This window comes from Enoplosus armatus, chromosome 1, assembly GCF_043641665.1.
Source record: "Enoplosus armatus isolate fEnoArm2 chromosome 1, fEnoArm2.hap1, whole genome shotgun sequence".
NCBI lineage: Eukaryota > Metazoa > Chordata > Actinopteri > Centrarchiformes > Enoplosidae > Enoplosus > Enoplosus armatus.
The window spans coordinates 16,147,847-16,161,328 of NC_092180.1; the positions used below are offsets into that span (position 1 = coordinate 16,147,847).

General features: G+C 42.1%; 1 protein-coding gene across 1 annotated transcript; it reads right to left on the reverse strand.

The window, feature by feature from the left end:
- Positions 1-310: 310 nt before the first annotated feature.
- kif7 (kinesin family member 7) lies at positions 311-8,898 on the reverse strand. Its single transcript, XM_070903150.1, has 19 exons — positions 8,520-8,898; positions 8,098-8,295; positions 7,558-7,957; positions 7,106-7,453; positions 6,516-6,708; positions 6,240-6,407; positions 5,833-5,991; positions 5,491-5,636; positions 5,212-5,327; positions 4,616-4,771; positions 4,316-4,521; positions 3,887-4,084; positions 3,281-3,406; positions 2,922-3,098; positions 2,625-2,840; positions 2,126-2,332; positions 1,786-1,984; positions 1,322-1,483; positions 311-996 (listed from the first exon to the last, which is right to left on the reverse strand). Exons 1-19 carry the CDS (start codon positions 8,848-8,850, stop codon positions 608-610), a joined length of 4,095 nt encoding a protein of 1,364 aa, XP_070759251.1. The 5' UTR covers positions 8,851-8,898; the 3' UTR covers positions 311-607.
- Positions 8,899-13,482: the final 4,584 nt, after the last annotated feature.

Below are 13,482 nucleotides of genomic sequence, written 5' to 3' on the forward strand. Positions count from 1 at the left end.
CCTCATATAAATGGGCTCAACAGCCAGCTGTGGCCTCCTAGAAGCACCCCTGCCCTGCTGATCTCAGCTGCACTTAAACCCACACTACTCTAACATTTCACAGCAGCTTTTCATGCCTCATCTACATCAGCTGTGATAACATCCAACCTGACTATCGATTTAAAAAGGATTACTGACAAAAGGACTGAAATAATTTCCCCATTCTTATGTCACAAGTTGTGGAAGAAATTAGAGTTTCATATAAAAGTCCTTCCAGAAAAGAGCCTCGACTTGAATAGAAATGAAAAAACAAGCCAGATGAGTGTGGAAGGCAAAAACATTTTAATTTAAAATATTGTTGAAGGTAAAAACACTACATGATTAGAGAGCAAGAGAATCTCACTTTGAAATGATGCAAATGATTCACCTCTTATTGACTTTAATGGCTGGTAAGACCACATACCTACCACTTATTGTATGAAATGGAAACATATTATCTTAGTGAAAGTGCTTAAAAATCAGTGGGTGTCCTTGTTTGTTAAAAAACTTTATATACAAGTACAAAAATTGAAATATAAAAACTACAGACGAATAATACGCCAAAATATTTCAGAAACCAGTTTCATTTTCAGACAGGATTCTTCCGTACGTCAATAAATGCATTGTTTGAAGTCAGTGGTCCGATGTTGAGGCTGGAGCGTCGGGACTCTCTGCGAGACTTGACCACAGGCAGGGATGTCGGTCCGCCCCAGGACCCCAGACCAGTTTGAACTACACGGTTAGCGGGAACTTCCCCAGCCGCTTGGAGCCATAACTCCTCCATGACGGCAGGTTCCTCTGTGGGGAGAGAAGAGCGTCTCCACGTGGACGGGAGAGGGGTGTTCACCAGCTCACGCATTTCCTCCCTGGACCGGGGAGGTTTGTCAGGCGCTGCCCTGCCTCCTGGGCTGTCCTCGGGGCCGCGGGTCAGCTTCTCCATGCTGCCTATGACTGCTGGTTTACCATCAGACGCCACAACTGAAAGACAACACATGTCTGACAACAGTGAGTATTACCTACAGACGTGAGTGCTACTAGTCTGAGCTTACTCTTATTGTTTAAACTAATATAAACTAAACAGCTGTGGTGGAAAGTAACTAAGTACATTTACTCAAGCAATAATTTTGCTGTACTTGTACTTTACTTACACCATGAGCTTTGGAAGATTTTTGGGGCCTTTTATTTTACGATTTCGTTCCTTTTCTTCCATTTTATAGACCAAACTAGTAATCAATTAATCAAATAATGAAAACATTAATGGATAATGAAAATAATTAGTAGTTGCAGCTAATAATAGGTTTACCTTTAGCATGCTCCTTTGGCTGGCTGGCTGAACCACAGAGCTCCCTCAGTTTGTTGCTTAGTTCTAGATTTGCCGCCTTGTAGTGGTTCAGCTCCTTGCTGAGGTTATGGATCCATCCCTCAAACTGCCGCTGCCTTCCTGCCAGGCCCTCGTCTATTTGCTCTGAGGGGGGAGGACATACACGAGGTTATGCAAATACCATCAATTTTAATGGGTGATTGTGGAAATAAGCTAATAAAAAATACAGAAGATATGCTAACAAAAAATGGTAAATAACTTCACTTGGCCTCAGTGTTACCCTCACTTTAATCCAATTGATATTCTAACTGTAAACCTAAAATGTATCCAGTGTAGACCAATGAGTGAGGACTATAAGTGGTGAAAGCACATAAAACACATGCAGGCAACCGTTGTTTAGTGAGAGATAATATATTGTTTTGGTAAAAAGTCCACGTGATCCGCACCTCGACACTGCTGCAGTAAGAGCTGCACACTCCTCTCGTGTTCCTTCTGCTGCTGCGTGAGCCGGCGATCTGTGTCGAGTTGTGTGCGGTCGAGGGCGTTCTCCAACCACTGAACCAGGTTCTGCTGCTCATCTAGTTGCATTTCCAGCTCAGCCAGGGCAAGTTGTAGCTTACGCTCCTCCTCACGCAGAGACACCACCTGGAGGAAACATTACTTGAGATTACTAATGGCAATTTTGTTTAATGTTATTGATGTTTAAATTCTATCAGTGTAGTGTAACCAACTAGCTAATGTGTCGAAAAGCATTTTGGTGAATCTCAGGTTGAGCGTTACACAGACCTTGTCGAAGTACTTGCACAGCAGAGCTCTGGTCTCAGAGGCAGACAGGTAACTGAGTTTGGCCATTAGGTTCATCTCCCACTGGGAGAGCATACTGGCAGAAGCCCTCAGCTGCCTCTGTCTCTGAGTGATGGCCTCATTTTTGTACTCGATAGCTGCATCCAGAGCCTCGATTGCCTCGTCAAACTGGAAAAGTGTTCGCTCCTCCTAGAAACATCAGAGAGAACAGATGGACTTTATTAGATTGTGAACATGAACTTTCAGTCACAAGCGGGTGATATTACAGTTTCAGCAAGGACTTGTTACTGCTTGCCGAATGCTTTCTAGTCAAAGTTCCTATTATTGCCATGTGAGAACTTAATATGTGTTTGCAGCACAGCAATATCGCTTTCAAATAATAAAGTATGTTCGGCTATCAGTGCTGTGAGAACACAAAAACAAATCCTATCCATTGTTCAGAGGACACTGTTGCTGCTTGAACCCCAAAGTAATATCTGACCTCAGGCGAGAGCAGGTTACCCTGCCGCAGCTTATCGTCCAGCTCCACTCTTTGTTTAAGCAGTGAATCTTTCTCTTGACGTAGGTTGGAGATCTCTTGGCGGATCTGTTGCGAGTCTTGAGCACTGCTGCTGCGAAGAAGACCATTCCTCTCACTCAACTCTCGCTCAAGTGACTCAATACGTCCTGTAAGCGTCACCAGGTCTTTACTCAGGGCCTGGAGGGAAGATGAGGAAAGATTTTCAGCATTTGCCAGTTTCCTGTGTCACTGAATTGAGTTGTTCGTGGTTGTTGATACCTGACTGGAGCGGAGCCTCTTGGTCTCCAGTCCGCTGCGTTCCTGTAGCAGGGCTTCTTTCTTGGCCAGGATTTCCTCTCGTTTAGTGAGCTCTCTTTCCAGATCTTCCAGCCCCTTCCTCTGGTCCAGTACCCGCTCCATTTCCTCATCCAGCCAGCGTTTTTGTTCCTCGATCTTCTGCTCTCAGGGAGTCAAGAGACAAAAGACCACACATCATGCAGGAATAGAGACACAGACACACAAAACTGAGGCTCTTGGGGAGTGACAAAATGCCACAACCAAAATAACAAAATCTTAACATTAAAAATAGATGCTGCATTTTAGATCAAACCATTGTGTGACTAATGTCCTTGTCTCACCTGTTGCTCTTCCAACGAGATGACAGAGCCATTACTGCCGCTGCGTCTTTGCCTCTGGAAGGCAGCAATCTCCTCCGTCTTTATTCTCAGGATCTTTTGCTGCTGCTCATTTTTTATCTCAAGTTCCTACAAAAGGCATGGTGGGGTGGAAGAAAGGAAGATAAAAGGTAACTTACTGGAGTAGTAGAGAACAAAAGTATCTCTGGAAATTTGGCCTTCATACTGTATACTGACATGTTTTCCTTTAAACCACTGCCAGACATTTGGACTTCAGATGGGTGGTGGTGACACTAAACATTTTACTTAAACAATTGCAGCGAGCTGGAAATTAAATTGTTGCTTATTCCAAATAACCGCACATGAAAAAACATTTGCGATAAACTGAGACTAGCTTGGTTCTAAAGTCAGTCATTCAGCATAGGAAGCAATGACTAAAACCAGAATATGGTTTGGCAAACCTCTGCTGTACATTTACAGTGATACAGCAGTCAGACTCAGAGAATCTTTCTAGCCGTTCCTTACAACTGTCTAACTGACAGAATGACTTCAATGAGCTTCTGATTATGATTATGAAGAATATGTGACAATGTGTAACTATTGACATACCTTGACTCTGTGAGTTCTTCGTTGCATCTCGGTCTCTAGGCGTCGTTTCTGCTGACTTTCCTGGCGCAGCCGCCTTTGCAGCTGCTCCTGCTGCGTCCTCATACTTTGAACACTTCGCTCCAGCTCTAACACACGACGTTCACTCTGGGCAGGAAGGTTAGCGAGGCGAGCGGTATCCCTCTGACGTTGACGGAGAACCTAAAGCAAGAACAAACACATTTTCCTTTTCAGAATTTATAAGAATATCAATAAAGTGTTTTGTTGTTAATTACATATGAGGGAAACAGTCATCAAGGAAGAACTATTTTATGGGTTTAAAATAGTAGCTTAGCTGCACAAAAATATTCTTTCAGATGCCAAACAGATGAGCATCACTCAACCTCTAGCTGTCTGTTATTAGGCATGGATACAGAGGTGTGACAGCCAAACCTGAACTTTGCTCTGAGCAGCAGCTATCTTCCTGCGACATTCCTGTGCTCTGGTCTTGTCTGTCGCGCTGATCTCTCTCTCTTGCCTCTCGAGATCCTGCAGCTGCCGTTGGGCCTCTTGCAGCTCCTGTCGAGCCTGCAGAGCTTCACTCTCCAGAGCCGTGATCTTATGGCTGTACTGCCTGTTCAGGGCCTGAGCATCCTTACCTAAAAGAACGCCCACAAACAATTGATTTACAAACACAGAAGAGAACCTCTATTTGGAAAAGATGCAGCTAAGGAAGGGTAACGAGATCAAAACCTGTTTTGACCAGCTCCTTGATGAGTTCTTCCTTCATGCGGATGGTGACAGACAGCTCCCTGATCTTCTGCTGTGCCTGAAGAAGTCCCCACTCTGAAACGCCTTCAAAACTTTTCAGACTTTCACGCACAGATACCTCCCCGGTACTGGAGTTGGCTACACAGAGATTTGAGAGATAGTACACAAGAGGTCAGTAGGGTGTTGTCCAGTGTTTCTCAAACCTGGAAACCGACATGCTCAGTTCACCAGAAGACTGCAGGCCTAAACATCAGCTGAGCATCACTGTGTGGTGAGATACAGTGGAAAGTTTCTAGATTTGTGCGTTGGTGAAACAAAGCAACTTCTTCACAAAGACAGGGTGCAAAACCGGAGAGCGTGGGTCAAAAAGGATCCTAAAAGGTTTAAGCATAGGAAATGTTCGGGGGGTGTGAATGCTTCTCAATGTGTGAACATGCAAACATATCACAAATTGGATTTGTGCAAACTGATATAATTTGCTAATGTGTGGAAAAATAGGGTAGTTCTAGAAAAATATTGTGAATGTGTAAACAACATTTGTGCAAAAATGAATCTATTTCTAAGGTTGTTAGACTTACATGCTTTTCTGGCTAAACAGGGGTGCTGGTCATGCAACAGAGATATGAGCCCTCGACCACCAGCTGCCAGTCCTCCTGACAGCACGTCCCTCTTGGTCCAGGTCAGGTTCACATGCCTGACAGAATCATAAGCATTACATTATATAGATTTCACACATAACATGAGCAAATGTACAATGACACTGTCTGTACATGATCAGTCTGTAATGTGTGCAGTATTATTAACACTCACACACAATATGTAAGCTGCAAGCGATCATTTCCATAAACACAACATACTTGCGCCTCTCCCGGATGAGGTTGGAATGACTGCCCTCTTCTTCCGTGTCCTGCATTTCTGCTCCTCCTAGGATCTCCTGCTCCTCATAGAGGCCACCATCCTGATCACCACAAGGCCCTTTACCGAGATAGCCCACGGGACTGACCTGTACCCACACAGATAGACCCACAGATCTACAAACAAGCAGGCTACGACATACTCTGTTCTTTGTCACTGTATGGACCTTTTCCTATAACCTTTCTATAACATTAAAGACCATGCACCTCCATTTCTTACCACATTTTAACTTTTATATCTACACAACACCACAAGTTGAAAAGCTTGCTCTACCACTTGGTTACCTGTCTGTACGTGCCTCCATTCTGACTGTGTTGCATGGAGCCCATGGGGGCAGTGTGTGGCCGCGACCTCAAGTTAAGGCCCAGGCCCATCAGCCCTGGAGCAGACAGATGACACTGCAGCTCAGCTATCAAGTCCTGTTGCTCCTGCAGCTTATCACTCTGAGGCAGGAGGAGAGCAATCAAATAAGTAACATATCATCTAAGACAACGAAAGCAACGTGTTGAAAATCAGTGTAATGTGATGTTGACACAGCTTGGGTCCAAAGTTGGCCCATATTACAGCAGGCCACTGCTTGGTTAACCCTGCTGTGACAATGCAAATGAATCAATGAATGTGGCGTACCATGAATTAACTGTGAAACACTGCACTAATGGAAAAACAATATTAGAATTCCACTGCATCTCACCTGCTGCTTGTATTGCTCCATAGCGTCCTCCAGGGCCGCTAAAAAATCTGTGTTCTCTCTCTCCAACCGCTGGATCTGTGCTTGAAGCTGGACAATACTATCCTCTTTATCTCCATCTTTCTCACTTTCATGCTCGTGACTCCACCTCTCCTCCGCAACCTCCGAATCCTGGGTAATATTTATAACACACATTTATGGACATATCAGTGCATACCTGAAATTCCTAAATTTAGACTGACACATTCAATTTTTTTGTGGCGTGTGAAAGAGACACACCTGGTTCCTCACAGAAGGCCTTCCTCTCCTTAATGCAACACTGTCCTCAGTGGAGCTGTTCTCGATGCCGCTGTCTGGTCCTGAGGCAGTGGTCAGTCCGCTCCGTTCCTCCTCCACTGAGCACAGCCACTCCTTCACTCTCAGACTCTGTTCTGCAGTCAAAGCCCCTTCACTCTGCAGCTCCCGCAGCAACCTGTGATATATTAGTAATAGAACATTTGAAGGAAGGAATCACTGATGCTACTTAAGCCTAAACACACATCTCACACTCAGGATGGGATTGAATGAAGCCTCATACAGACGATACCACCTATAGCTTCATGGTAACAAACTCTGTTGTTTGCCAGCGAGTGTGTCATGTATTCCTCTTGGTTCCTCAAGCTAACAAACCAGTGTAAACTCAAAAACGTGTCTCCAAGCATGACTTGTTCTCGAATTGAGCTGATTAAATTTGGTTCATGTGGCGTTAGGATGGTTCATATTATGGTGGTGGCTTGCACAAATAGACCAAATGGAGGATTAACGACAGAATAGAGCACATAAAAAATCATGCAGACCAAATTTAACTTGATCAATGAATGTGCTTTAACCTGTACGCAGTGTCAGTGCACGTCCTGTAGTGAGCACTCTGGGCTTGCAGTCTGCTGATCTCTCCTTCTCCAAGCCGAGGCCTCCTGTGTGGATCAGCGTGAGAAATGATGCGGGTCTCTGAACGCTGGCGATTTTCAAGGGCTCTGCGTAGGGCCTTGATTTGTTGCTCCAGCCCTTCCACTCGATCTGGCTCGCGCTTGCAGTTGACTGTCGCTTGGTTCTGAATGTTTCTGGCCCTCGTGGCGTAGTTTAGTGTATTCAGACTCTCATCAAAGTCTGAGGAGGACGGGCTGATGCAGGCAATCATCAGTGTTTTGGAATTTCCTCCCAAAGAGTCTTTTAAGATCCTAGGTGAAACAAGGGTTATATAAATTAAACCAAAAAGACATTTTACACCAATGTCTATTAGAATGGTGTGCTACAATATCTCATGAACTTATTGAAAATGTACCTTGTGATTTTAGAATCTCTGTATGGTATGTGAGAGCCTTTCCTCTTGGGGTCCCCCAACGCCCCAATGACATTTCCCAGAGCCAGAAGGCCGCTGTTAATCTGGATACTCTCTTTCAGTCTCTCTCCAGTGTTTCCCGTCCTTAAGATGCGCTCTGACCCTGCCAGGTCCACAAAGTGGAACTTGGAAGACAACATTTGTGGTCCAGAACTGGTAGCAGTCCCATAAAGGCGAGAGCTTCCCCGACGCTGGTCCATGTACATGGTAAAAATGGTGTGCGACCGGCTGGAGTTTGGATTCATCTGGGTTGCACCAGTGTGCCTGGCTGTGTTTCCTGACTCTAGTAAACTCAACACCTCATCAAGACCTTCCACTTCGCACTCCTTTACGCCACACAAAACTATGAAATCACACAGACAAAAATATAAAATGCCGATATATACATGCACAAACCATTTCAAATTAGGTATAATGTTGCATAACATTTCATCACAACCAAAAAAACATGCTCAAAGACAACAATGGCTGCCTATCTCATACCAATGTTGCCTTTATCCTCCCGGATGTGGATGTCCTTGCTGGCCGTCTCCACCTCCAGTAAGTCCTTGAAGTCCTCTTTGTAGACCTCCAGATAGGACACTCGGACAGAAAAGTCTGAGAGGTCATTTTCATCCAGCAGCTTGAAGACATCTGCAACAGCCCTGGGGATGATGCCCTGCTCCTCATCTCTAAAGGAACCTACAAACACAATTAAAACGCTAATTTTACTGGATTAGAGCACAGTGCATACTTTGTTTGACAAATCCAACTGATGTGTACTTTCTATCTGGTCTTGTTTTCTTTTGAATCATATTATACAAAAAGATCTAACCCGTCGAGCCTGTTTCATATTAATAGAAGATTAACTGAGCTGGCAACAACCAAAGTGGACAATGAAAGAAAAGATGAAATAAATAACTTACAAATATTAGCTTCTCCAATGGTGTAAGTCTTTCCTGAGCCCGTCTGCCCATAAGCAAAGACTGTAGCGTTGAAACCTTGAAAGAAGGCATCGATGAGTGGCTGGACAGACACAGAATAAACCTCCTCTTGACAGCAAGTCTCTTCAAATAGGTAGTCGCACAGAAAGTGTCGGTCATGGCCCAGAGTAACCCGGCACAGCTCCGAGTCCACGGTGATACAGCTCTCGTGGCAGTGTAGAAGCTCTTTCGGCAGCAGGGGACGCACACGGACAGCTACTTGCACTGCAGAATAATCCCCTCTGCCTTGGCCACCGGGCACTTTGGGAGACATTTCTTCTGCACCGTGTGAGCTCTCCTGTGGTCCTCTGCTATGTATGGATCATCTTTGGGCCACTAGAGGGGATAGAAATCATCTGTCAAGGTTTTTTCCAACATCTCATGGCTGAAGGATGTAATATAGCTATGAATGATAATGAGATTGATTGACATAATAATGCAATGAACCAGCCAAGCAGCTCAAGCACACGTTTTGTACAGGCAGGCAACGGTTGTTGACCATATTGTACAACCACTTTATATCCTGTATCTGAGGAGAACCTGTACAGTATGTGTATATGCGTGCGCATGCGCCGATCGTGCATGCAGCCTGTTACAGTTGCTCCTGTTCGTTTTCTTTCTTACTTTCTTCCCTTATTCCTTTATCATAACTTTCGTATAATTTGTCAAATTTCCCCCTGGGGATCAATAAAGTGTTTCTGATTCTGATAAAGCCTTGTTTCATCCTGTGAGCTACAGTAGGAGAGGGTGATATGGATAAATAATACAATATCAATATATAGAATATTTACGATATAGTAAATATTATGGAAAGTCAATTGATACACTGTTAATAGATAAAACAACCAGAGAGGAATGTCTGATTTTAGCTAATCAAGAAATTGAAATACCTGACAAGTCAAGATACTCACGGTAAAATATTTTTTGGCATAAAGGGCAGCCCTGCTCATTGCATACATGCCAACAATGGCCTATAGCCCGAGATAATAAAGAGACAGATACCTCTGTATAAATGGTATGGCAACATCTCTGACAAATTCATATGGTTTCACATTATATATCATAATATTGTCCTGCCTTGAGCTACAATATATAAATGCTTCACCTTGCCCTCAGTTGAGTCAGTTTACATTGTATGGTGCTTTTTTGCATACATATTTAAACTTAAGACCAGTTACCTGTTTTCCTTTTTTTTCTGACAACTTAAAAAACACTCAGGGTGTGGACAGTGCTGTTGAAGAACAATAATAGCAGACAAGAGCTGTCAGCATGCAAGTGTGTGAGTGTTTATTATGTTAAGACACTGTCAATGCAAACTCAACACATCCTGGAGCTGCTTTACATGAAAAAGACCTGACAAATATATATGACACATAGATTTTAGTTTTGAGACTATTTACACAGTGCTTTACTGCCGCTACATACAAACGTTTCATCTAAACTGAACGAGGTCTCCCTCCAAGAATATCAGCAGAGAGATGCTTCCCTGAACGTTGTATTGCGTAAAACAGAAGTATTTAGGACCTGGATGGACCCGTCTTCTGCTTAACGTTACTTCATTTTAAACACAGCATCCTACTAACTTACTTTGGTACGCCTAAAAACTAAAAACTGGATGTAGGATCACATCATCAAGTAAGGTTGTAGTTAACAATGTTGCTCAGTTGTGACTCAGTAACTTCACGCTAACGTTATTGCACGTTACTAACAGTAACGTTTACGTGAGACGACATGGATCAACCTCGTAAAGTCAACAGTTACGGAAAGTTGTTCAACTTTGACTACTTAGGTTCACGTAGAAAGGTTACCGTCATCAGTAACGTTATCACGTTAGATAGCATTTTAAAACACCAGTGTACTGTGACGCTAAGTAAACTTATTTTGAACCATGTTAACAAGGTGATCTTAGCTAGCCACCGTTACCACTGTTTAACAAAGTAAATGCGTTAGGCACCGTTATCCATAAGAAACGCATGTCGGCTTTATCCAAATGTTCTAAAACAAGTTTCCCAAATTTCAGACGCTGGTCTGGTCGCCTGTTTCCCAGATAACTTCAGCTAAGCTAAAGTTAGCCAGTTAGCCAGCAGTCCGAACAGCAAAAACAAAACATGAGGATGAGGCTGGACGTCGTTATCTAGAAGTGCTGCTTCATAACTCTCGTAAGAAACGGCTATCGTCAAGCAGCATGCGTTGATTGTGAGTTCTCATAACCACGAACAGTTCACACAACTTACTTTAATGTGGCAGAACCTCTACCATGGAGTCAGGATAACACTGGAGTGGCTTTTTTGGGGGAATGGAAATTGAGGGGCAGTCAAGGAGGAGGAGCCCGAGACTTTGGGCTGAGTTTTGGGTGTGGTCTGTGGAAAGCCTCATCAGCATGCAGAGAGATCAAAACCAGTGACAATTCAGCATAAGACTAAGTATTACTCACTTAACCTCCAAAGACCTGGCATCCACATGCGTGGACATCACATTTTGGGTTATACCATAATACTTAATTCTGCTTATATGGAAATTTAAAATTGTCCCCGTATGCAGAACCACATCATGTCAACAGATGATGCTTAATTTTTATACTTATCAGGTCCCAATAAGCCCAAATAGCAAAGAGAAATTAAGATAGAGCTTGGGTCTTAGGATAATAAACAAAGTGAACAAATGTGCTGTGGGATTATTTAAAAGTTTTTTTTGAAACATAACATGTAATTGAATCGTATTAAATGCAGAGCAAAAAAACCCCCAACAACAATATTTTATGACTTCCACAAACTCCAAACTGACAGAGGCCGTTGTGTGTATCCGTAAGTGGCAGCACAACCTATTTGCAAACCTTCGCTGTATGATATGTAAGGGTCTGTCGTCTCAAATCATTCATATACACATACATCTTTTCTCATAGCCAAATGGATATACAGATAATACAGGATTCCCTCCATCTACCTATCAGGTAGGAGTTTATGTGTAAAATACTCATGCAGTTAGTAATTACACAACAAGTCTGTGGCATACTCATCGTTTAGTTTGGTTCAGACAAAAAATATTGTGAACATTTTGGCAATAGTCAGCTGTTAAATATGCTCAAGCTGCATTAATTAAACAAACTGAGATATAGGACGAAACAACTTTATTCTGCAACATTTTCATATTAGGAATATTAGTATATCAATGGACACCTCTGCATTATCTTCACAAAGACATATTAGTATCATTTTTTATAATAAAGGCAAAATAACTGTGAAAACAAACAACAGGAGCTTTTAGTTAAGTCAGAAACAGCTCAGTCTGTTTTCAAATAGCAGTCCACACGAAGTTTCCAATGTGATCTTTACTGAGTGGTACATTTTGAATATTATGGCAGATTGTGACTTGTTGTCTAAGCAGTTTATTTACAGCAACAAAATCACTGATCTTCCAAAGCATTCAAAACATTCGCTTTGACTTTAGTTCAGTTTTTCAAAACACTGTTTCATCCTTAGAAAAACAGAGAAAAGGAGAAATTGTTAGTTAGTTAGTTAGTATTAGTTAAAGTATTAGTTAACATTAGGATTAAACTTAAACACGTGCACACAGAATGTCAAACTCATTCATGAACTCATAATAAAATTGGTTTGAAACATAAGATTCAATCAACCATTACAAACCATGCTTGCCTCCTGTTTTCCTTTTCAACTGCATGAGAATATGCACAAGACCATATATATATTATATATATATATATTATTATTATTATTTATATATAATAAAACACAATTAAAGATTACCTGCTGTATCCCATGCACACCACAAAAATCTTAAAATTACATCACAAAATAATAATTAAACACATCCTGTTTGAGAGTTGTTAGTACAATAAACTGTTTTACATATGTACAAATACAGTATTTGGCCTTTTGAACTTTTTTGGTTGGTTAATTTGGTTATTTTGTGGAGAATTACACAATAAGAGTCTGATACTGTACTTACTTTTAACAGAGTGCCCTCATACTGTTGATAGAGAGGAACATTACTGCATACCTTGTGTGTCTTCCAATGCAATGGTCCAGCAGTCTCTGAATACAATTCCTTGCATTTCATTACATCTGTCTGAGCTCCGTCGACAAGCGTTACAATGACTCTAATCTCTACAGTATGACTGACCCAATGAACACACAATTATGACTACACAGAGGGAGACTGAACAGTGGCGGGAAGTGTTGATGCCTGCAGTTGGACACCATAAGACATGTTTTTTGATGCCATGTTATATGCAGATTTCTGCATTTGCTCATGCTGATATTCAATCATAGTGCTGAGCTGAGTCTCACTCCCGCAGAGCTCCCTGAAAACATATTTTGCTTTAGTTGCATAATATGGAGTTATCAAAATTACAAATTAAGCATATGTATTTCTTTCGGCTGCTGGTAATATTATAATATAATAAAACAGTTTTACAGTGTGTTCAAATCGAAAATAAACAATGCATATATCAAATTGAATAAATAGAAATAGAAAAAGAAACAATACAAGTACAATGGGATTAACTTGAAAGTCTCTGCAAAAACACTTACAAAGCCTGCCTTACATGTGCCTGCTGGTCTCTCTATCTCTCTCACACACGCACACACACACACATACACACACTCACCTCTTTGTTATAGCTCACTAACCTTTCTTCAGCTTCTGCACGTGTCCTGTGTGTATGGATTTCTGTATCATTTTATCTCACCTGTCCATGCTGTTCCTCTGTCTGCCAGTCACCTACCAGCTGAACAGTGTGTTGTTGTCTTTTATAGAGCAGCTCAGTAACAAGTGGCCCAATAGCATCTTGACGTCACAAGCTTACAGCTCCAAATGCTACTATGCTATACATCTCTTCCAAAAATATATGTGTGCATGTTGTCTGTGTAGAACCGTGGGACTTTGT